This window comes from Neofelis nebulosa, chromosome 5 (genome assembly GCF_028018385.1).
Source record: "Neofelis nebulosa isolate mNeoNeb1 chromosome 5, mNeoNeb1.pri, whole genome shotgun sequence".
Taxonomy (NCBI): domain Eukaryota; kingdom Metazoa; phylum Chordata; class Mammalia; order Carnivora; family Felidae; genus Neofelis; species Neofelis nebulosa.
The window spans coordinates 78,172,938-78,196,241 of NC_080786.1; the positions used below are offsets into that span (position 1 = coordinate 78,172,938).

Here is a 23,304-nt window from a genome sequence, read left to right on the forward strand (position 1 = left end):
CGCCTCCTCGGAGGTGAAGTGTACTGCGCTGATTGGCTGCGAGGCGCCGGCCGCGTGTGATGTCCCGAGCAGCGATTGGCTCTCGCCTCCTAGGGGCTTCTCTCCCGGGGACTCGGGACTCCCGGGAAGTGGACTGGCAGGGGAGGGGGCGAGCTAGCTGTAGCTCCGGACCGAGGAGGAGACCCCGGTGTGAGGCGGCCTCTCAGCGCCGGGTGGGCTGGTGAGCCGACTCGGCGGCGGCGGAGTCTGTAAGGAACGCGTGGGCTAGGGACCGGCACAGAGGCCGGCACAGAGAAACCATGGCCCCGCAGAACCTGGGCACCTTCTGCCTGTTGCTGCTGTACCTCCTCGGGGCCGTGATCGCCGGGTGAGGAACAGGCACCCGCGGGCACGGGGCCCGTGAGTCGGTCAGTCTTGGCTGGGGTAGAGGGAGCATTGCCAGACTGAGGGAGTGGAGAGGGGCGTTGCTGAGGTGAGGCGGTGGGGGCAGAAGAATGGCTGGTGTGGGCCAGGCCAGCGGGCTGGAGAGGAGAGCAGTGGGTGGCTCGAGTGAGAGGAGCTTAGGTCCAGAGGCCCTTAGAGCTAGAGTTGCCCAGAGGAGTGGGATTTGGATGCAGTGCCAGACACACTGTGGAGGGTGGGGGTACTGCTGAGCTGGATGGAAAAGGGGACCATACAATGTTGAGCCTGCATCGAGCCATTGGAGGGGCTGACATTAAAGTGGGTGGGTTATTTTGCGAGTCTGAGTGAAGACGTGAGAACACGTAGGAAAGCCATGCTGGGACTAGAGGAAATTGGATTGAAGGAGCAAGGCAGACGCTTTGGAGAGTTCTTGAACTTCCCAGCTTCTTGAGATAATTGAACCTAAGCTGTCATCATGCCTCACTGTCTCTCTCCATGGTACATTCTTGAGAAGCTGAATAATCTTATGAGCGGGAAGAGCATTTCACCAACGGGTAGTGAGCTGGGATTCAAGACCACCCACCTCACTTACGAATTATGTGACTCTGAAGGAACCACCTAAATTCTTATCTGTAACCTGAGGGTAATAAGGTTCCTCCTGTAGGAAGGGAATAGGACCACCTGAACTCTTAAGGATCCTTCCATCCGTTTAGATCCATGATCTTACAAGCCTGGTGACCACGGGATATGATCTGCCAGGCTCATATTTTAGAATGTGGGGAAATAGTAAAGTCTTAGCTTCTAACAATTCATAAGTTTCTCTAAATGGAGGAGGTGCTACTTAACAAAGCTTTAAAATTGAAAGTGCTTGTTATTTCTTAAAAGTTTTTTCCCCCGTGCACGTCTGCTTAAACTTTGTTGTCTTCTTTATCTTGTGAAACATTTCAAATTTCTTAAAAATTCTTCTAGGTAATGCTTGTTTTTCTTAGTAAGTTTTTGTTAGTACTTAATTAAAGCAACACATACCCTAAGATATTTAAACAAATGTCAATATGACTACTGTTAATTCTTTAGCTTTAAACATCAGCCTTTTATAAAGAAGTCTTTTGGGAACTGTAATATTGATGCTAAACTATGCCAGTCATCTTTTCCCTGATTTTTTCTGAGCTGTTACTTAGCCATTTTATATTATTATTATATTTATACTATTATATTGTTATTACATTACATTATTTTTGTATTATTCTAAGTGAGACTCATTCTTTAAACAGCTCTTTTGTTATTAATTTTAATGAACCTTTTGATTTAGTCCTTGTCTCAAGAGATGTCAGATGTTTGCAGATTTTTGGGAGGAGGCTAACGCATCTAACTTTCATGGAATCCCTTGGGAGTGACCATTTTACAAACTTCTACATGAAATGATTAAATGACTTTCCTAAAGTGGGACTAAGAGCTTATGGAATAATTTTCTCAGTGTGGTGGCTTATATCACCTGGCACCCCAATGCATTTTATCCCCACTACATTTTAAAATCACCATCGCTGCTACATTAGCGTGTCCATTGTGAACAACTTTCCCATCCCCTTTGTTGAGAAATGCATTTTCAGAATAACTTTCAGTGGCTCAAGTGACTCTGCCAAAAGGAGTAGGTGTTTGTGAGCACGTTTATTCATTTCATTCAGTGTGTGTGTGTGTGTGTATGTGTATATATATATATATATAGATATATATATATATATCTATATATCTATATATATATATATATATATATCTTCTATGGGCTACAGTCCCTGCCCTGAAAGTTTATTATACTCTGTTATATCCATTGGCCCTTCTTGCAAAGATTCCTTTTGTAATTAATTTGGTTCAAGCATAGTCCCGTGCAAGGTGGTCAGTGATCAGCCCTTATCTCCCACATACATATCATGCCATGTGTATATTTGTAGCTGCTGAGACTTACAGGCTCCTGTATGTGGGCTTCAGCAGCTGTCTATAATTAAGACTTGACCATGACAAACTAGTATAACTACTAACAATGACTGCAAGATTGATACTTCCGCTTTTAGCAAAAAAACACACAACTCATACATCCAAATAGATGTTATTCTTTCTTCAGGGCTTTTACTGGATTTTGGCTTAACCTCCATGTTAGCCTCTGAACTTAATTTCAGTCACTTCATGTTTAACATTTCAAACAAAGCTTCTACTAGAACATTTATGCGATGTAATCTTGTAAAGAAAATCGCCCTTTGAGGTTGTCACTTGACCTTTGGAAACAGCCAGAAGTCATTTAAAGTCACTAATAGAGGGAATGAAAAAGGAGAGTTAATTTGATTATACGGTTATTGGTTGAAAGTAACACATATGACCATAAATAATAGTTTTCTTGCCTGAAGATAGTTTTAAGAGAAGTATACCACAGATGTTTTGAATAATTTCAGCAAAGTTCAAAAAGTACATAGGCTGTCATTGTGATTGCTTCAATGTGTAAGAACTCGTTACAAATTCCGAGGTTTCTCTTTGTAGTCATTCTTTTTTTGTGTATCACGTGTATATCTTCATTTTCCTACCTCTTCGCTCATTCACAGACCTAATGTAAAGGAAAAAATTTCACTTTTAAAAATGTAATGTATACTTCTTTAATGAAGTACGCTTTCCCTCTCCCTACTCCCCAGGCGAGATTTCTATAAGATCTTGGGGGTGCCTCGCAGTGCATCTATAAAAGACATTAAAAAGGCCTACAGGAAACTGGCCCTACAGCTTCACCCTGACCGGAACCCCGATGATCCTCGAGCTCAGGAGAAATTCCAGGATCTAGGTGCTGCTTATGAGGTGAGTCAGTAAAAAGGATGAAATAGGAATGAAACCTACAGTTACAGAAAAGACAGTGTAACACAGAGTAGCACTCCTTTCTTTCAGGTCACTTCTTTTTCAAAATAGACAATGGGTAAAAGTAAAGTCAGTGTTTGCTGTTATATTGTACATTAGCGTTAGCATCCTGCCATTTTCTGACTTTTTCCCAACAGTATTTGTTTTATTAAGGAGGGTAATGTTGAAAAAGATGAAAGAATGATTGATAGATTCATGAGTAGACTGATCCTCAGTCGATCAGTTTGAGAGCTAGAGCCAGAAATAGAATCAAAGTCTGAATGAAGATTGCAAATCCACATGCCCACATGGACCAGACACACAGCGTGCAGGGCGGTTAGAAGATAAAACATGACCGTGGCTACTCTGCCTCCGTATTGGGATTCCCTATTAAGGGAACGATGAGGACTGTGACAAACTAAAGCCCTCTTGCCCCCTTTCAAGGGACGCTGTTTTTCAACCCCAGCCAGTTTTTGCCATGTACAAATGGAAACATGGTGTTGCCATTTAAAAAAAAAAACATGGTGTTTTTATTTTAAATTAAATGAGAAGTCATTTAATTTTTCAGGAGAAGTGCTAATCCAGATTTGTATGTAATTCTTTTGACTGGAACATTTTTGTAACTAATTCGATTTAAAAATTTCTTTTTTGTGCCGATCAAACAAAACACAGCTACAGTTTGCAATTTGCAAACTAATCTGGAGAGGAAGACACTTTCAATATCATCTCGTTTAATCTACACTAGGTCACCATAAAATATAGAGCTGGGCATATTCTTATTTCCATTTTCTTTTTTTCATTTTTAATAACACTGAGGAATATTTGTTGAATGCTTAATAAATTATATACTATTTGAAAAATTTATACACAGATTCTTTCAACACTATGGTGAAAAAATCTTATAAATAAGTTCTGATAATCTTTTGTCTATTTAAATTAGGAATTAGCTGTTTTTCTTTTTCTTTTTTTTTTTTTTTTTTTTTAATGTTTTTATTTTTGAGACAGAGACAGAGCATGAGCAGGGGAGGGGCAGAGAGAGAGGGAGACACAGAATCCAAAGCAGGCTCCAGGTTCTGAGCTGTCAGCACAGAGCCTGACACTCTCTGGGGCTCGAACTCACGGACTGTGAGATCATGACCTGAGCTGAAGTCGGAGGCTTAACTGACTGAGCCACCTAGGTGCCCCAGGAGTTAGCTGTTTTTCATGTGCTGCAATTCACCTTTCCTCTAGAAATAGATTAAGAGATCAGGGTAGGGAGGGGTTCCAGGTTTAATGAGGTATAGTTGACAAAACTGTAAGATGTTTAAAGTGTATGTCATGATGATTTGATATATGTATATATTGTGAAAGGATTCTGCCCATGTAACTAACACGTCTGGCACCTCACTTACTTGTCTCTTTTTATGGTGAGAACATTGAAATTCTGCTGTCTTGGCAGATTTCAGTTATACATTCCAGTGTCGTCATGCTAGTCACCATTGCTATTTTCTAGAAGGACACAGAAAAAAATAAACTCTGAAAGTTATGGAACTAAAACTTTTGAATGCAAGTTAAATCCCTGGATAGTGAGAAGGCTGGAAACAAATCCGAAAAATACTTTAGTAGTCAGAAAAACCCAAAAGGAAGAGATCCCAAGGCCTAAATTAAAGAATCCACTGACCTGAAACAGTGACTTATACCTAGGGGAAACCTAGGCCTAATGGAGTCCCCCTTTTCCTGTTGATACCTTCAGGGATCCTATAGGACCAAAATTCCTAACCTGGAACCCACAAATAAACTTGAGAGCGTTGGTGGACCCTCTTAAATTAGGCAGAACATTTTGTTTCTTGCTGATCATATGGATTCCATATTTTGCACTGTATTTCCCATAAATATTCCCATTGTTTGCTAGGAACCCAATAGTCCAAAATATTTTTTAGGGAAGCTGCTGCTAAGACTTTACCATGTTCTTTCAAGTCTACCATATTCTTTAGCTATGACCTAGGCAGGCTGTACATAAATCATTCGTGAGATTGAAGATTATTTAACTCTAAGAACCTTTCTAGTCACTAGGTCTAATTTTCTTTTTTCTTTATATCATTCATTTGATTGCCTTTGGTCAGTAGATACATTAGTGTTCACGAATCAAAATCCCAGTTAAGTTGAAGAGTCTTTTGTGAATAGAAATTTGTCTTCTCTATGGAACTGGGGTTACTGTTGGCATTTTAATTAGTTGAGACTCTAGGTTGGTTGGCCAGTCAACTAAGAACCTTTCTTTCTTTTGAAATTAAAATAGCTTCTAAGACCATGGAATAAAATTGCATTCCTTAGAAGACAACTGAGGAAGAAGTGAATTATAATAGATAACTTTAAGGGTAGTTTTTTGGGAGGGTTATTACAGAGGCCTCTGCTGTCTGTAAAGAGACTGACTTTAAAATAGTTTTTGTTTGGGGGTTTTGAAATGGTGTTTCTTTTAGACCCATGTGTGGGATTCATTTCTTTGCAAGACCAGACCACAGTAGACTTGAAAGTAAAAATATTGAAACTGCAGATCACATGATGATAAGAGTTTTGAGGTTTTATGTTGTTGTTGTTGTTTTTAAGTGAATTCTGCCCCATTTCTACTTCCCTGAAGTAGCTTTTTTTTTTTTTTCCTTTTGAGGATATTTACCAAATATTCCTTTCCATGTGGTCTATCATAATGCTTTTAGTCAAGTACTCTGGTCACTTTTGGACTAACCCTTTTGTCTTTCCTTTTAAGAATGCTTTCACTTGGGGTACCTGGGTAGCTCAGTCGGCTCAGGTCATGATCTCACAGTTCATGAGTTTGAGCCCCACATCAGGCTGTGTGCTGACAGCTCAGAGCCTGGAGCCTGCTTCAGATTCTGTGTGTCTCTCTCTCTCTCTGCCCTTCCCGTGCTCACGCTCTCTCTCTCTCTCTCTCTTTCTCTCACGTTCTCTCTCTCTCTCTCTCTCTCTCTCTCTCTCTCTCAAAAATAAACATTAAGGGGCACCTGGGTGGCTCAGTCGGTTAAGCGGCCAACTTCGGCTCAGGTCATGATCTCACAGGTCTGTGAGTTCGAGCCCCACGTCGGGCTCTGTGCTGACAGCTCAGAGCCTGGAGCCTGTTTCAGATTCTGTGTCTCCCTCTCTCTGACCCTCCCCCGTTCATGTTCTGTCTCTCTCTGTCTCAAAAATAAATAAATGTTAAAAAAAAAAAAAAAATTAAAAAAATAAGTAAACATTAAAAAAAGAAAAAAGAATGTTCTCTCTTATATACGCAATTTCTTTTAACATTTAAGGTAAATTTAGAAAGATAAAATATTTTAGTGGCTCCTTACACATCATTCAGCCCTGAGCCAGAAGTGTGTCCTGTTTATATATGCTAGTCAGGTCTTCCCTTTCTTTTGCGGAGTCAGCAAGCCCCATCTACTTCCAACCTCTTTTCCTGAGCCAGTGCAAGTATGGGTTTGAAATAACCCTTCAATCTGCTGTCTAAACAGAAGTTTTAAAATGACCAAGAAGGTATAAAGTTATTTAACTGTCAAAATTATATGTGTGCAAATACTTCAGATTTCTCTAAATAGATGGGAAGCTTTTTCTATCTGTCTCTCTCTCTTTTTTTGTGGGGGGGTGGGGAGCATGTTGAAAGCAAATTTTATTTATTTATTTAAAAAAATTTTTTTTTCAACGTTTTTAATTTATTTTTGGGACAGAGAGAGACAGAGCATGAACGGGGGAGGGGCAGAGAGAGAGGGAGACACAGAATCAGAAACAGGCTCCAGGCTCCGAGCCATCAGCCCAGAGCCTGATGCGAGGCTCGAACTCACAGACCGCGAGATCGTGACCTGGCTGAAGTCGGACGCTTAACCGGCTGCGCCACCCAGGCGCCCCTGAAAGCAAATTTTAAAGAGTATGGAAGCTTATTTAGTTTTTATATTCTTCAAATGGGTCCAGTCTTTTCAAGCTGTGAAATTGACCTTGAGCAGTCTTCATAGAGCAGTGTTTTGTTTTGTTTTTTACTTTCTGTAATTCAAACTCAGAAGATTACAAACTTAAACATACACATGTCAGACAGCATTCTTCCACAAATGGATTTCCAGATACCGCCCAAAATAGAAAAGGGAATGTGAAAATAGAGCAGGATAGACCCTTCTGAAGGGCCATTTGATTCCCTTGACTTGTCAGTCTCCTAATGTGTATAACATGGAGGGGTGTATATGATATGGACATGTAGGTAGGACTGAGCAGATTTTCATGCTGTCCTGATTTACTGCTTCTGTCACTAATGGCAATCTGTCATAGTTCCATCCTAATTTATGGTTCAGAGAGCTACTGCCTCATACAGGTTAACTGCACGAGCACAAGAATCACACTGAATGGGAAGTAACCCTGAGGAATTCATCTCCCCTCTTTCCTGTTGCTGCCCTCACCTTCATAGCCACATTGCTTATCTCAGATATGGTTTTTATGTGACTGGGCGAATTTTGATAAATTAAAGACATGAGTTGAGCAATGTAGAAGTTCCCAAATGAACAGTGCATCAAAGAATTTCGTCTGCCAAAGAAAATATAAACATGCCTTAATACATAGTGGAAACTGCATTCCACAAAAATCTTAGACCCAGTATCAGAATTTAAAAAAAACATGAATGTACCTTCATCACATCTTGCCAACCCCTGATCTTTTCCTCCACTGGCTTTTGCCCCCCAGGTTCTGTCAGACAGTGAGAAAAGGAAACAATATGATACTTATGGTGAAGAGGGATTAAAAGATGGGCATCAGAGCTCCCATGGAGACATTTTTTCACAGTAAGTAATTTGCCCATCTGCAAAGTATTAGTGTCTGAGAATGGATCATTCGGTCATTGTTAAAGATGTATCCCTGTTGCCTGCTTCAGAAGCTTTTGATGAAGAGTACAGCTCAACTGATTCTTGACCACAAGGTCAATCATCCTCCTCCCTGTGGGAATATACTCTTCTGTTTTCATAAAGCTCTAGAAAATACAGGTTCCTGTCCAGTCAACTGAATCAGTCAAGTCACCCTTGACAATGTTGGGGGCACTGTATGTTGTCCCCTCGCTGTCTTAGAATCTGCAAACCATTAATGAATGAGATTATTTCTTATGAGCAGAGAGAGAGCGAGAGATTTCTATTCCCATACCCAGAACTGCCTCTTTTTCATCCTATCAACAGGAGAGACACCTACAATAATCGGCATTGGTGGAAGGAATTAGAGTAGAGGCTTTTTGTCTCCTGTCACACGTGGCTTTCCAGGAGTGCTGAGTGGCTGGGATAATAAACACCTTTCCCTCCCACTCTTTGAACCCTTCTTTGTTGAGCATTTGAATTTTCGTGTGCCCTGATGATGCCATATAAGATCTTAATCTGGGGTTTCAAATCAAGGTATAAACAAAAAGATGTTTGAGGATGCTTTTCTATGGGGAGAGGGTTTATTGCTTTCTTTAGATTCTTAAAGGGTTTTGTGAACCCTTTCCCAAAGAAGGTAAGAATCACTGTTGCACACAATAGTCTCCCCCATCTAGTATTTGGGGGTGACAGTAGATTTTTCAGGACTTGTGAAGATGTGTGGGTAATGTGGTTAGGAAATCCTTCTCTTCCCCAGGATTGATTTGGTTGTTTTAGCCTACTAGGGAAGTGTCCCGTTCCCTTGACAATTAGAAGTGATACCTAGGGATGCCAGAAAGAGAGAAAACGCCATCTGTACCACCGCCCCCCCCCCCCAATCCTCCCTCTCTGTTTTTGTTGAAGTTTCAGGGAATCTATTCACCAAGATTGGTTGGTGGGTGGGAAGTAGTTATCTAGCTGGCATCACTGTGCCAACATCTGAGGCTTCTTAACATCAAAAATTAACATTAAGATTAGAACACCTGCACATTTGAAGGTCATTGTATTAATTCAAAGTGATGCTTTTGTTACTTATAAGAACTGATTTTGATCTTGTAGAGATCAGAACGTCCTTTTTCTTAAGGTCCAGAATTGTACTAAGTCTGATGCTTTTTTAGTTTATTTAATTATGTACCCAAGAGTTTTGTACAGAACAGTAGCTTCTTTAATTAAAGCTAGTTTCTAAAAATTACACAAAGTGAACATTACAAGTGTTCAAAATGACCATTTGAGTCAGTATTACATGAGTTTATATGTACTATGCCCTTTCTCGATAAGTCCATTATATCTTGATATTCCTTGATATTAAAACAGATTAGTAGGTCATTGATTATGCCCAACTTTGAATTCATGGATGCACTATGCACTGCACCATATGTGTGGACAATATGTATTAAAAAGTAAAATTTTTCTGTGGGATATGGCAATATAGTTGTGTATGATGTATGACAAAAAATTGTGTGTGATGTATGACTCCAGTGTATTAAAAATGTCAGTTTTTATACAATATTATGTTGGTAGGACACAATATTGTATCAATGCGAAGAAAATGAAATAATTGCAAGACATGAACTCTGATTTCTTTTCGTGATGATTTTTACACTTATCCACAGCTTCTTTGGAGATTTTGGTTTCATGTTTGGAGGAACCCCTCGTCAGCAAGACAGAAATATTCCAAGAGGAAGTGATATTATTGTAGATTTGGAAGTTACTTTGGAAGAAGTATATGCGGGAAATTTTGTGGAAGTAAGTTCAAACAACACAGCTATTCATATTAATTCCCAGAATTGTTCTTTTGACTAAAAGCAGGAAATCTCTGGGTACCTGCTCTGTCTTTCAGGGGTGGGGAGAGTGACCAGATGCACAGAATTGAGTTCATCGTAATCCCAGGTTCATAATCCCATTGTTTCATGAGCTCCTCACCCAGCCCAAGGACTAAATACAGCAAGACCATGTCTGTCTACCTGCACGTACTTCCCTGTTCCATCCCCCTGCCTCCCCTTCAGAGGGAGCTCCGGTCCTGTGTTCTGTCTTTATTGTTCCCTTGGCACTCCTGTTTGTTTGTTGTATTACATGTACATGAATACCTGAGTAAGATATTGTTGTGTTTTTATTGCTTTTGACTTCGTGTATGGTAGGATGCTATTTTTACAGTCTTTGGGACTGGCTTTTTTCACTATAGTGTCATCAAGATTGCTGCCTGTTGTTGCTGTAACATGTAATTCTGCTGAGTAGAATTTTATTGTGACCACATTGTATCAGTAGGCATGTAGGTTATTTCCAGTGTTTTTTTTTTCCACTGCCCAATAGTGCTTTTGTGAACATTCTTATACACACATCCAGGTACATGTGAGCAAGAATTTCTCTTGGGTGCATATATGTGAGCATGGAATTGCTGGGTAATATGAACCAACGTTCATTTGTACAAGATAATTCCGTATTGTTTTCTCAGTTGATTAGTACCAGCACTTCCGCCAGCCAATTATAAGAGATCCTGTAGATCGCCACCTCTCTAAAACCGTGAATTGTTAGGCTTCTCAATATTTGCCTGTCAAATGGGTAAAAATGCTACCTCATTACGCTCTTGATTTGCATGTTCTCAGCTAATTAGGATAAACACTTTCATATGTTTGGTCTTTGTTGGCCATATGTGATAAAAATATAGCCTATCAGTTTGTAACTGGTGTGTTCATTATATCGAAGATTTGTTTAAATGAACAGAGGTAATTGATTTTAGTGTGGCCAAATTTATCAGTCTTTTATGGTGAGTTTTTGTGTCTTGTGTAAGAAATTCTTCTCTGCCCTAAAATCAGAAAACGATTCACATAATATTTTCTACTAAAACTTCGGGATCTTTTAATTTGAGGTTATCTTTTTTTAGTCTTGGAAAATTTATCTCCGTGTTTTTGGATATATAATCCTCTTTGTTGGCATTTCTGCCTCTGTCTTCTAATTTTCTTATAAATATAAATATATAAGTGTATATATATATAATATGTACATATATAATAAATATCTATATATATTTAATTCTGCTTCTTTAGCCTCCCCTGCTTTCTTCTAGAAGAGTGCCTTATTTGGGCCTTCCAGCTCATTACTTCAGTCTTTAGCTATATCCATCCTAATAGTATCCCATTGCTGTGTTTTTATTTCAACTCATATTTTTATACATAATATCTCTCCTGGATTCTTACATTATTTCTTATTCTATTTCACTTCGCTGATGCCTTCCCTTATCTCCTTAAATATTACCATGCTTATTTTAAATTCTTGGTCTGTCTTCTCTAATACATTTGCTTAAAATATATGTTTTATCCGGTTTGTTGTCTTTTCTGGGGGGTGGGAGGTGGAAGGCATGTAGTCAGACCCCTCAGGTGTCTAGATGGTTTTTTGACCTTTGAGCTCATACTCCCTCCACCATGGGGATCAGCAACTTTCTTGCCCTGGTAGGGCATCTTGGGGCGAGCCCTTGCCTAGTGGTTCTAACTGTGTTTTATTTGTTTTCTGAGAGGGCTTTTTTTGGTCTTGTTTGCTGTCTGGGGTCTGTCTGTTTTGGAGAAGAGGGGGTCACCCAAACTTGTCCCAGGGCCGTTCAGGAGCAAGGCAACAGCAGAAAAGTCAACTGCTTTTCCCTGACACCTTCTCAGTGCCCCCTCTAGCCACCGCTGCCCCAAGATGCAGCCACCACGCTGCACACATACCGGTTCAGTACAGCCTTCTGTCTCTGAAGCTTTCTCACAAATTGTGTGTTATGATTATTGTTTCCTGGAATTGACGTCTTACAGTGTTTCCAGGATTTGGGAGGAGCTAGCTGGTAGCCCACGTATATGTACCAGCTCGACAAGAAGCATTTTCTTTAGTTGTGGCTTCTGCTCTGAAGAGTTGAAAAAAGAGGACTGGACAATTACAGAGGATGCAGCTGTCTCGTCATACTGTTGTTCAGTCTGAAGGGTGAGAGAAAGGGCAGTGAAAGTATTTGGGCCGTCTCTCCTTCAAAAGCAAGATGGATTGTTGGGTTGGGAGAAAAGAGGTGAGCCTGATTAACCCCCATGTTCCCTGCAGACCTGTTGTCTGCAGACATCACCGATATATACTGTGTACATCACTCTTTGCAGTTAGTGTGTCCCGAAACAAAAATCTATGCTGGTGGCCTTGCTATTTAAACGACTCTGTGGAAAATTCTTTTTCCGGGAAAAATTACCTTGAGAGAGAACATAGTAATTAAAAGCATGGACTCTGGAGCTAGACTGCCTGGTTTCGAACACTAGCTTTGCCATGTATTAGTTATGTGACTTTGGTTGTGTTCCTGAACCTTTCTGTGCTTTCATTCCCTCCCCTGTACAACGGGGACAGTAACACTACCTGCCTCATGAGCTGGTTGTGAGGACTGGTTGAGTTCATACGTGTAAAAGCATCGCTTGCCTTGTAGTATGTGCTATAAAGTATCTGCTCTAATTACTGTTACTGTTGTCATTTATTCTGCTGACCTGGGCTTTCATATATTTGTAGGCTTTAAGGGATTTTTCTCCCAAACATTTGTGTCATCCTGCTGCCTGAGCACATGCCTTGTGATTCGACGTTTGGCTAACTAAACAGGCAAACACAGGAATACGTTTCTTCACGTGTACTGCTTCCCACATACCTTGAGCGATTGGCGTGTTTGATTGCAAGCAACTACAAAGAGATGATTATTGTGTCCCTTACATATTCAGTGTCTGAATTGAGATAACAGTGGGAAACAGCCCTGGATTGAGTTGCCTGAAACAAGGAAGTGTTTTCATTGGGTTTATCGTAGGTAATGGTATGGTGGCAGCTAATATCAGCTTTTGAGGGCTGTGGTTGTTCTTCAGGCTGTGGTTTTGCTTTGCACGGCTCAGATTTCTTCAAGGATAGCAATTCTGTGAACTGCTTTAACTCAGCGGTGTTTTCTTGTGGCTCGGAAATGCCCATATCATACACGTTATTTTCTGGCCCTCTTCTGACTCCCCTCTTTCTTCTCCAGCTTCAGAATTTGAATCACTTAAGCATCCGTTTGCTTCATTCCTGTGGGGGGTCTGATTTGTAAGTCCACAGAGACTTCTGTCGCCTCGGGTCTCCCTGAGGGGTAGCTTGCCAGAGAAGAGGAAGTTCTGGCCTGGGCGTGTGTGCAGCCCTGATCAGTTGAGGAAACCAGAGGCTTTTTTACAGAGAGAGAAGCTGACGTTGTTTATGTATTTCTAGGTAGTTAGAAACAAACCTGTGGCAAGGCAGGCTCCTGGCAAACGAAAATGCAACTGCCGGCAGGAGATGCGGACTACCCAGCTGGGCCCTGGGCGCTTCCAAATGACCCAAGAGGTGGTCTGTGATGAATGCCCTAATGTCAAGTAAGTGGAGCGCTTTCTTTGTTCTACCAAGAGACACTCGAATCATGTCATTTGTCTAATGCTAATGGTCTAGATCTAGATTTTCCCCTATCTTTCCATACCCTTCTTTCACACGCTCTCAAGTTCTACCAGAGGATGGAACAAAGACATGTACATTTTTATATTTTCCAAAAGTATTTCTTCTAAATATTGCCTTCTGTGTTTCTGAACTAATAAGCAGTACCCTTTATTTCTGAATATCCTCCTCAAATGTTAATGTTTCATTTTTCCCACTCGGAATATTAGAGCAGTCCTATATGTCTAGCTAACATGTCAGATTAGAGAAAGACTCTTTGCTGATTATGTTAGGAACACAACTATTTAATTAAACAGTATGATATATATATATATCCTGGGATCCTGGGATCAGGAAAAATATCCGATAGGACAAACTTTGCTGCTGATTCCTGGTAAACATGACCATGTGGTTCCAGGTGCCCTTTATGTAAGTGTGAGTAGTTTACTCTGTTATTGATCACATGGTTCAAAGTAATCAGTCTACTGCAGGTTTCTTCGGAGGCAAGTTACAAGATTATATAAGGTAGAGTAGCTTTGCCCTAGCTTTTGGCAAATAGAAGATGTAAATGGATCTCAGATGACTTTGTCAACTAGAGGTACAGAACAGTCTTCCAAGAAACGACTCTGATAGAACAGAAAAAAAATTAATTATGTGTATCTGGGGTTTGGTTTGTATTTTCATTTTTTTTCTTTCTAAATTCTCTTTGTCTCAGACTAGTGAATGAAGAACGAACGCTGGAGGTAGAAATAGAACCTGGGGTGAGAGATGGCATGGAGTATCCCTTTATTGGGGAAGGTGAGATGTTGATATTGATGTTTTACTGTCCTCACTTTCTATTCCCTGGGTGCTTGTGAATGCCTCCCACCCCCACCTCACACCCTATCCTAATGGCCACATAGTAAATGCACGTATCATGTCCCACAGTCTTTTGTCCGGTTTAAACCTTTCAGGACCTTCGTGGTTGTCCACGTTAAGCCATAGCATTACAGTGTATCTTTTGAATATAATGGCCAAAAGTTACCACTTAGTAACTTTTTATCTAGTAGCCTAAGTTATATCAAAATTTAAGGTGTCCAGGGGTGCTGGGTGGCTCAGTTGGTTGAGCGTCCCAACTCTTGATTTCAACTCAGATCGTGATCTTAACAGTTTGTGAGACTGAGCCCCCCACATCGGGCTTTGCACTGACAGCTTGGAACCTGCTTGGGATTCTCTCTCTCCCTCTCTCTGCCTCCCCTGCTTGTGCTCTCTCTCCCCATATAAATAAATAAACTTAAAAAAATCTGTTTAATAAATAAAGAAATAGAGTGTCCAGACCTTAATGGATTAATTTTAACTCAGCAATGAAAGATGTATAGCTCTACTTGGCATTGATAAGATACTCTCAGACCTCCCCTTGAGGTTAAATTTAAAACTCCAAAAAAAAAAAAAAAAAAAAAAAAGCTTTAAGACTTCAGGTTCAAGAAATCAATGAATCTTTCTTTGTTTGGGAAACAGTTCAAGTTGTTTATTGCTGTGCCTGAGACACAGGTGATCTTTACTAATAATCCGAAACTTGATATAACCAGTTAGAGATACTGCTTTCATGGGTAGATTTGGTAGGCAACACCCAAGGTAATGGATTTAAAAAATTCTCTCAACTGCGGATAGATCTGCAGTGTTCAACTTGTGTGACTTACAACATGCCATCATCTCTTCTGATTAGGTGAGCCTCATGTGGATGGAGAGCCAGGAGACCTGCGGTTCCGAATCAAAGTTGTCAAGTACGTGATCTGATTTTGGAGTCCCTCTCTTTAGCCCCCGCTTTTCAGATGAGTTAGAGAATCTGGATAGCCACCAGGACATGGCTAGACTTTTTCCTCTGTTTCATGCACTTAAATGCCTTAATGATCATTTGTAACTCTACAACAATACTAAACATTAGGGGTTGGGGCCTAGGATTGAGCCATTATATATTTACTCACGACCTACAAATCCAAAAGATGTTGGGAGGAAAGAACTGATAAAACAAGTAAGGAGTTGTAAAAGAGAGGCAAATACAAGTGGTATTCAAGGAGACCTGAGATTTCGACTGAGGAAGCATGGCACCATACAAGATTGGAGGACTCTATGTAGAAAGAACCTTCTATTACATGATATGCAGTTTTTCTTCAGCATGAAGTGCCGCTTATACAAGAATTTTGCCTGGGACTCAGGCTTTCTTGTTTATTATTTCTCTCTTGTTACCACTTTGTTTTTGTTTTTTGATGAAGGATTAATATCTTTATTTTTTTTTTAATTTAAATTTTAGTTAACATACAGTGCAATATTGGTTTCAGGAATAGAATACAGTGATTAATCACTTATATACAACACCCAGTGCTCATCCCAGCAAGTGCCCCCCTAAATGCCCATCACCCATGTAGCCCATCTCCCACCCAGCTCCCTCCATCGACCCCCAGTTTGTTCTCTATCATTAAGAATCTCTTGTGGTTTGTTTCCCTGTCTTCTCCTTTTTCCCTCCTTCCCGTATGTTCATCTGTTTTGTTTCTTAAATTCCACACATGAGTGAAGTCATATGGTATTTGTCTTTCTCTGATTAACTTACTTCACTTAGCATACTACATTCTGGCTCCATCCACATCATTGCAAATGGCAAGATTTCATTCTTTTTGGTGGCTGAGCAATATTTGATTGTGTGTGTGTGTGTGTGTGTGTGTGTGTGTATTGGAAGGCAACTGAGCACACCTGCTGCCAGGACCTACTAAAGGAAAGAAAAACCTGTGGGAAAGTGTGTGACCTGTGAAGTGGTATATTGTCACAGTAGTTTATTTGAACTTGAGACCATTGTAAGCATGACCCCAACCTACCACCCTATTTTTACATACCCAAGTTCTAATAACTCTCATATCCAGGGTTTTATTCAAACTCTGTTGAGGCATTTTACTAACTTCATTCCCTTTTTGGTCTGTGAGACACTTTAGAATTTTCTAACGGAGTTTACTGTTATTTAAAAATTTCAAGTTCTTCTTTTCCACAAATGCCACCAGCAGATTATAATTTTGTCAACAACACTATCTCCTTTTAATGCCACCAGACTTAGATCTGCATCATTCATGGTATAAATTTTACTGTTACAATATAATTACCATCTCTCTCTTAAAATGAGATCAGGTTAGCAAATGATATAACAGCTTTGTTGTTGTTGTTGTTGTTTTTTCAAGACAAAGGCAAGCTTCCCTAAGCTTGAATTTATAGTTATTAAAAAAGAAAATAAATTTTAAAAAAAGACACAAAAAAAATAATATCGTGGGCAATAAAAAATTATTTTAAACAAAACAAACAAAAATACACAGACACACATACACACACACACACACACACACACACACACACACCCTCTTTATTCATCACTTGATGGACATTTGGGCTCTCTCCATAGTTTGGCTATTGTTGATAGTGCTGCTTTAAACATTGGGAGCATGTACCCCTTCGAATCTGTGTTTTTGTATCCTTTGGTTAAATACCTAATCGTGCAATTGCTGAATCTTAGGGTAGTTCTATTTTTAGTTTGTTTTTTTTAATATGAAATTTGTGGTCAAATTGGTTTCCATACAACACCCAGTGCTCATTCTAACAGGTGCCCTCCTCAATAACCATCACCCACCTCCCCTTCCTCCCACCCCCCCATCAACCCTCAGTTTGTTCTCAGTTTTTAAGAGTTTCTTATGGTTTGGCTTCCTCCCTCTCTAACTTTTTTTTTTTTTCTTCTTTCCCTCCCCCGTGGTTTCTCAGGATCCACATAAGAGTGAAAACAATGCTATTGCTGGGTCATAGGGTAGATCTATTTTTAATTTTTTGAGGAACCTCCACACTGTTTTCCAGAGCGGCTGCACCAGTTTGCATTCCCACCAACAGTGCAAGAGGGTTCCCATTTCTCCGCATCCTCTCCAGCATCATCTCCTGATTTGTTCATTTTAGCCACTCTGACTGGTGTGAGGTGGTATCTGAGTGTGGTTTTGATTTGCATTTCCCTGATGAGGAGTGACGTTGAGCATCTTTTCATGTGCCTGTTGGCCATCTGGATGTCTTCTTTTTTAACGTTTATTTATTTTTGAGACAGAGAGAGACAGAGCTTTAATGGGGGAGGGTCAGAGAGAGAGGGAGACACAGAATCTGAAACAGGCTCCGGGCTCTGAGCTGTCAGCACAGAGCCCAACGCGGGGCTCAAACTCACGGACAAGATCATGACCTGAGCCTAAGTCGGACGCTTAACCGACTGAGCCACCCAGGCACCCCTGGATGTCTTCTTTAGAGAAGTGTCTGTTCATGTTTTCTGCCCATTTCTTCACTGGATTATTTGTTTTTTGGGTGTGGAATTTGGTGAGTTCTTTATAGATTCTGGATACTAGCCCTTTGTCTGATATGTCATTTGCAAATATCTTTTCCCATCCCATTGGTTGCCTTTTAGTTTTGTCGATTATTTCCTTTGCAGTGCAGAAGCTTTTTATCTTCATGAGGTCCCAATAGTTCATTTTTGCTTTTAATTCCCTTGCCTTTGGAGATGTATCAAGTAAGAAATTGCTGCGGCTGAGGTCAAAGAGGTTTTTTCCTGCTTTCTCCTCTAGAGTTTTGATGGTTTCCTGTCTCACATTCAGGTCCTTTATCCATTTTGAGTTTATTTTTGTGAATGGTGTAAGAAAGTGGTCTAGTTTCATTCTTCTGCATGTTGCTGTCCAGTTCTCCCAGCACCATTTGTTAAAGAGACTGTCTTTTTTCCATTGGATATTCTTTCCTGCTTTGTCAAAGATTAGTTGGCCATCCTTTTTGTGGGTCCAATTCTGGAGTCTCTATTCTATTCCATTGGTCTATGTGTCTGTTTTTGTGCCAATACCATGCTGTCTTGATGATTACAGCTTTGTAGTAGAGGCTAAAGTCTGGGATTGTGATGCCTCCTGCTTTGGTCGTCTTTTTCAATTTTACTTTAGCTATTCGGGGTCTTTTGTGGTTCCATACAAATTTTAGGATTGCTTGTTCTAGCTTCGAGAAGAATGCTGGTGCAATTTTGATTGGGATTGCATTGACTGTGTAGATAGCTTTGGGTAGTATTGACATTTTAACAATATTTATTCTTCCAATCCATGAGCACGGAATGTTTTTCCATTTCTTTATATCTTCTTCAATTTCCTTCATAAGCTTTCTATAGTTTTCAGCCTATAGATCTTTTACATCTTTGGTTAGGTTTATTCCTAGGTATTTTATGATTCTTGGTGCAATTGTGAATAGGATCAGTTTCTTCATTTGTCTTTCTATTGCTTCATTATTAGCGTATAAGAATGCAACTGATTTCTGTACATTGATTTTGTATCCCACGACTTTGCTGAATTCATGTATCAGTTCTAGCAGACTTTTGGTGGAGTCTATCAGGTTTTCCATGTATAATATCATGTCATCTGCAAAGAGTGAAAGCTTGACTTCATCTTTGCCAGTTTTGATGCCTTTGATTTCCTTTTGTTGTCTGATTGCTGATGCTAGAACTTCCAACACTATGTTAAACAACAGCGGTGAGCGTGGACATCCCTGTCGTGTTCCTGATCTCAGGGGGAAATATCTCAGTATTTCCCCATTGAGGATGATATTAGCTGTGGGCTTTTCATAAATGGCTTTTATGATGTTTGAGTATGTTCCTTCTATCCCAACTTTCTTGAGGGTTTTTATTAAGAAAGATGCTGAATTTTATCAAATGCTTTTTCTGCATCGATTGACAGGATCATATGGTTCTTTTCTTTTATTAATGTGATGTATCACATTGATTGATTTGCGAATGTTGAACCAGCCCTACAGCCCAGGAATGAATTCCACTTGATCATAGTGAATAATTCTTCTCATATGCTGTTGAATTTGATTTGCTAGTATCTTATTGAGAATTTTTACATCCATATTCATCAGGGATATTGGCCTGTAGTTCTGTTTTTTTTGGTTTTTGTTTGTTTGTTTGGTTTTTTTTTGCTGGGTTTCTGTCTGGTTTGGGAATCAAAGTAATGCTGGCTTCATAGAATGAGTCTGGAAGTTTTCCTTCCCTTTCTATGTTTTGGAACAGCTTGAGAAGGATAGGTATTATCTCTGCTTTAAATGTCTGGTAGAATTTCCCAGGAAAGCTGTCTGGTCCTGGACTCTTGTTTGTTGGGAGATTTTTGATAACTGATTTAATTTATTTGCTGGTTATGGGTCTGTTCAAGTTTTCTATTTCTTCCTGTTTGAGTTTTGGAAGTGTGTGGGTGCTTAGGAATTTTTCCATTTCTTCCAGGTTGTCCAGTTTGTTGGCATATAATTTTTTATAGTATTCCCTGATAATTGCTTGTATTTCTGAGGGATTGGTTGCAATAATTCCATTTTCATTCATGAATGTGGTAATTGCAGGGGATTTTAATACTCCATTTACAGCAGTGGATAGATCATCTAGACACAGAATCAATAAAGAAATAAGGGCCCTGAATGATACATTGGAGCAGATGGACTTGACAGATATATTTAGAACTCTGCATCCCAAAGCAACAGAATATACTTTCTTCTCGAGTACACATGGAACATTTTCCAAGATAGATCACATACTAGGTCACAAAACAGCTCTTCCTAAGTATAAAAGAATTGAGATCATACCATGCACACTTTCAGACCACAATGCTATAAAACTTGAAATCAACCACAGGAAAAAATCTGGAAAACCTCCAAAAGCATGGAGGTTAAAGAACACCCTACTAAAGAATGAATGGGTCAACCAGGCAATTAGAGAAGAAATTAAAAAATATATGGAAACAAATGAAAATGAAAATACAACAATCCAAACGCTTTGGGATGCAGCAAAGGCAGTCCTGAGAGGAAAATACATTGCAATCCAGGCCTATCTCAAGAAACAAGAAAAATCCCAAATACAAAACCTAACAGCACACCTAAAGGAACTAGAAGCAGAACAGCAAGACACCCCAAACCCAGCAGAAGAAGAGAAATAATAAAGATCAGAGCAGAAATAAACAATATAGAATCTAAAAAAATCTGTAGAGCAGATCAATGAAACCAGGAGTTGGTTTTTTGCAAAAATAAACAAAATTGATAAACCTCTAGCCAGGCTTATTTTTAGTTTCTTGAGGAGCCTCCATACTGTTTTCCAGAGCAGCTGCACCAGTTTTTATTCCCACCAACAATGGAAGAGTTTCTCCGCATCTTCACCAACACCTGTTGTTTCTTGTATTGTTAATTTTAGCCATTCTGACAGGTGTGAGGTGGTATCTCATCGTTGTTTTGATTTGTATTTTCCTGATGATGAGTGATATTGAGCATCTTTTCATGTGTCTGTTAGCCATCTGGATGTCTCCTTTGGAAAAGTGTCTGTTCATGTCTTCTGCCCATTTAATTCACTGGGTTGTTTATGTCTTGAGTGTTGAGTCTGATAGGTTTTGATCTGATAGATCTTCATCAGATAAGTCATTTGCAAATACAGTAAAACCTTGTTCTGGAAACATACTTGTAATCCAGAGCACTTGTATATCAAAGCGAATTTTCTGTAGTCTAATTACTTGTAGTTTTACTTATGTGCTTTGCCTTCTGATGTTTCTAAGCTCCTTAAACATAGGATATAATAAATTTTACATAACCTTATATTTTTCAGTTAATACTATCCACAAAGGAATGTCTAGTAAATGCCTGTTGTTTCAAAGAGTGGTATTCATCCTTTCCCAAGATTTTTCTAAAAACCCTTTGAATGTTTTCCAAAGATGGAAGTTTTTTATTTTTGCCTTGTTCTGTTTTTAGGCACCCAATATTTGAAAGGAGAGGAGATGATTTATATACAAACGTGACAATCTCACTAGTCGAGTCTCTGGTGGGCTTTGATATGGATATTACTCACTTGGATGGCCACAAGGTAAACAGACCAGTTTCCTGCTTCTTCCATGTGGATGGTTTTGAGATTATGTGTTTGGTTTTTCTTTTTATTTGGAAAACCTATTTCTTTGGCTTTCAATGCCCTGATGACGGTTCCCTGTCCCTTTCTCCTTGCTGCTCTACTGAGCTGTGACGTGAACTCTGGGCACCAGTGCTCACTAGAAGCCGTGTGTCGTACTTCAGAAGTACCCATCCTACTCCAGCCCATTCCCTTTTGCTTTCTAGGTACATATTTCCCGGGATAAGATCACCAGACCAGGAGCCAAGCTATGGAAGAAAGGAGAAGGGCTCCCCAACTTTGACAACAACAATATTAAGGGCTCTTTGATAATCACTTTCGATGTAGATTTTCCAAAAGAACAGTTAACAGAGGAAGCACGAGAAGGTGAGCAGTCTAATGAGAGAGAGAGTACGTGCGTATATGTGGTATATGAGTATGAGAACAGCGGTTAAAAAGGGGCAATAAAAACAAAACCCTCCAGTGACATCACACATCAACCACTAACCCTACTGCAGATAGAACTAGGAATTGGACTTGACTTTCTGTAAAAGACATATTCAAAATTCTTCTGTCACTGGGTTAAAAAAAAAAAAGGCTGGGTGTGCTGGGCTTTAAAACTTGGGGTGTCTGGACCAAACTGTAGAGGGAAGGGTGAGGTGTACATTAGAAGGGCTAGGGGCCTTAGGATGGTGTCTGCGATGGCTGATGAGGTAAGGGCCCAGTTGGTGTGTCCTAAATAATAAGAGGAAAGAGAACGGTGGAAGAGGTCAAAACTGAAAAGAAGACAAAGAGGAGGGAATGGAAGACAACTGAAGAGCTTTCTTTCCATTTTGATGGCCTCTTCTCACTTCTCATTTGGTAGGGTTTTGTGGGATTATGTGTGGTATGTGTGCTTGAGCACCAGAAAGTCATGAGGGGCTGTCTTGGACCTACATGTGCGTGTGGGGGGTGAAGGGTATCCACATGCAATGAACTTGAACAATTCAGATCCGTTGTTGTCATGTGGCCTTTTGTGAGCCTCTGCGTGAAACATGTTCTTCGAACTCTACAGAAGTGACATTTTTGTTGATGGAATCATTTGTTCCTTCTTTCTTCAGGTATCAAACAGCTACTGAAACAAGGATCAGTGCAGAAGGTATACAATGGACTGCAAGGATATTAAGAGTGAATAAAATTGGACTTTGTTTAACATAAGTGAATCAGCGATATTTATTATCAACAGGGGTGTTTGTGTGTGTGTGTGTATATGTTTTTGTTCTTATTTTCAATATGCAAGTTTGGCTTAATTTTTTTCTCCTGATGATTGTCATGAAATGAGCAAGAGGGTTTAAGAATTTGTCCATTTGTATTCAGAAAAGAATGACCAGCAAAAGGTTTAATAATACCTCTCCCTTTGGGGATTAATGTCTGGTGCTGCTGGCTGAGTTTCAAGAATTAAAGCTGCAAGAGGACTCCAGGAGCAAAAGAAACACAATATGAAGGGTTGGAGTTCATTGTTAGCTGTTTCATTCAAAATGCCAACTGGAGAAGTCTGTTTTTAAATACATTTTGTTGCTATTTTTTTCTTGACTCCTGTTTCTTGTTGGTTTAGCTACACTGTTGTCCTTCCATCCCATCTGGTCGCTTTCCCTTGATCTACCCTGTGTCCCCCTGGGCTCCTGCGGGCTAGTCGGCTTGAGCTCCCATCAGCCAAGATGGACCCACAAACCTGCAAAAAGGGTGGTAATGATCCAGTCCCCATACCCAATTAAACGCACATAGTATCTTCTAGAAAGGAGCTTGAAGAAACTGAGTAGAGACTGGGGTACA

At 39.9% G+C, this 23,304-nt stretch overlaps 1 protein-coding gene across 1 annotated transcript; it reads left to right on the forward strand.

The window, feature by feature from the left end:
* The first annotated feature begins 85 nt into the window (after window positions 1–85).
* On the forward strand, window positions 86–23,057 carry DNAJB11 (DnaJ heat shock protein family (Hsp40) member B11). Its single transcript, XM_058730777.1, has 10 exons — window positions 86–367; window positions 3,078–3,234; window positions 7,963–8,060; window positions 9,770–9,902; window positions 13,377–13,519; window positions 14,290–14,372; window positions 15,280–15,337; window positions 21,363–21,474; window positions 21,720–21,879; window positions 22,593–23,057. The coding sequence occupies exons 1-10, from the start codon at window positions 300–302 to the stop codon at window positions 22,655–22,657; spliced, it is 1,077 nt and encodes a 358-aa protein (XP_058586760.1). The 5' UTR covers window positions 86–299; the 3' UTR covers window positions 22,658–23,057.
* The last annotated feature ends 247 nt before the right edge of the window (window positions 23,058–23,304 follow it).

Coding starts and splice junctions, on each gene's coding strand:
- DNAJB11 (XM_058730777.1), top strand. CDS start 300: ATGGCCCCGCAGAACCTGGGCACCTTCTGCCTGTTGCTGCTGTACCTC. Junction 8,061..9,769: donor CATGGAGACATTTTTTCACA/GTAAGTAATTTG, acceptor ACTTATCCACAG/CTTCTTTGGAGATTTTGGTT. Junction 14,373..15,279: donor GTATCCCTTTATTGGGGAAG/GTGAGATGTTGA, acceptor TCTTCTGATTAG/GTGAGCCTCATGTGGATGGA.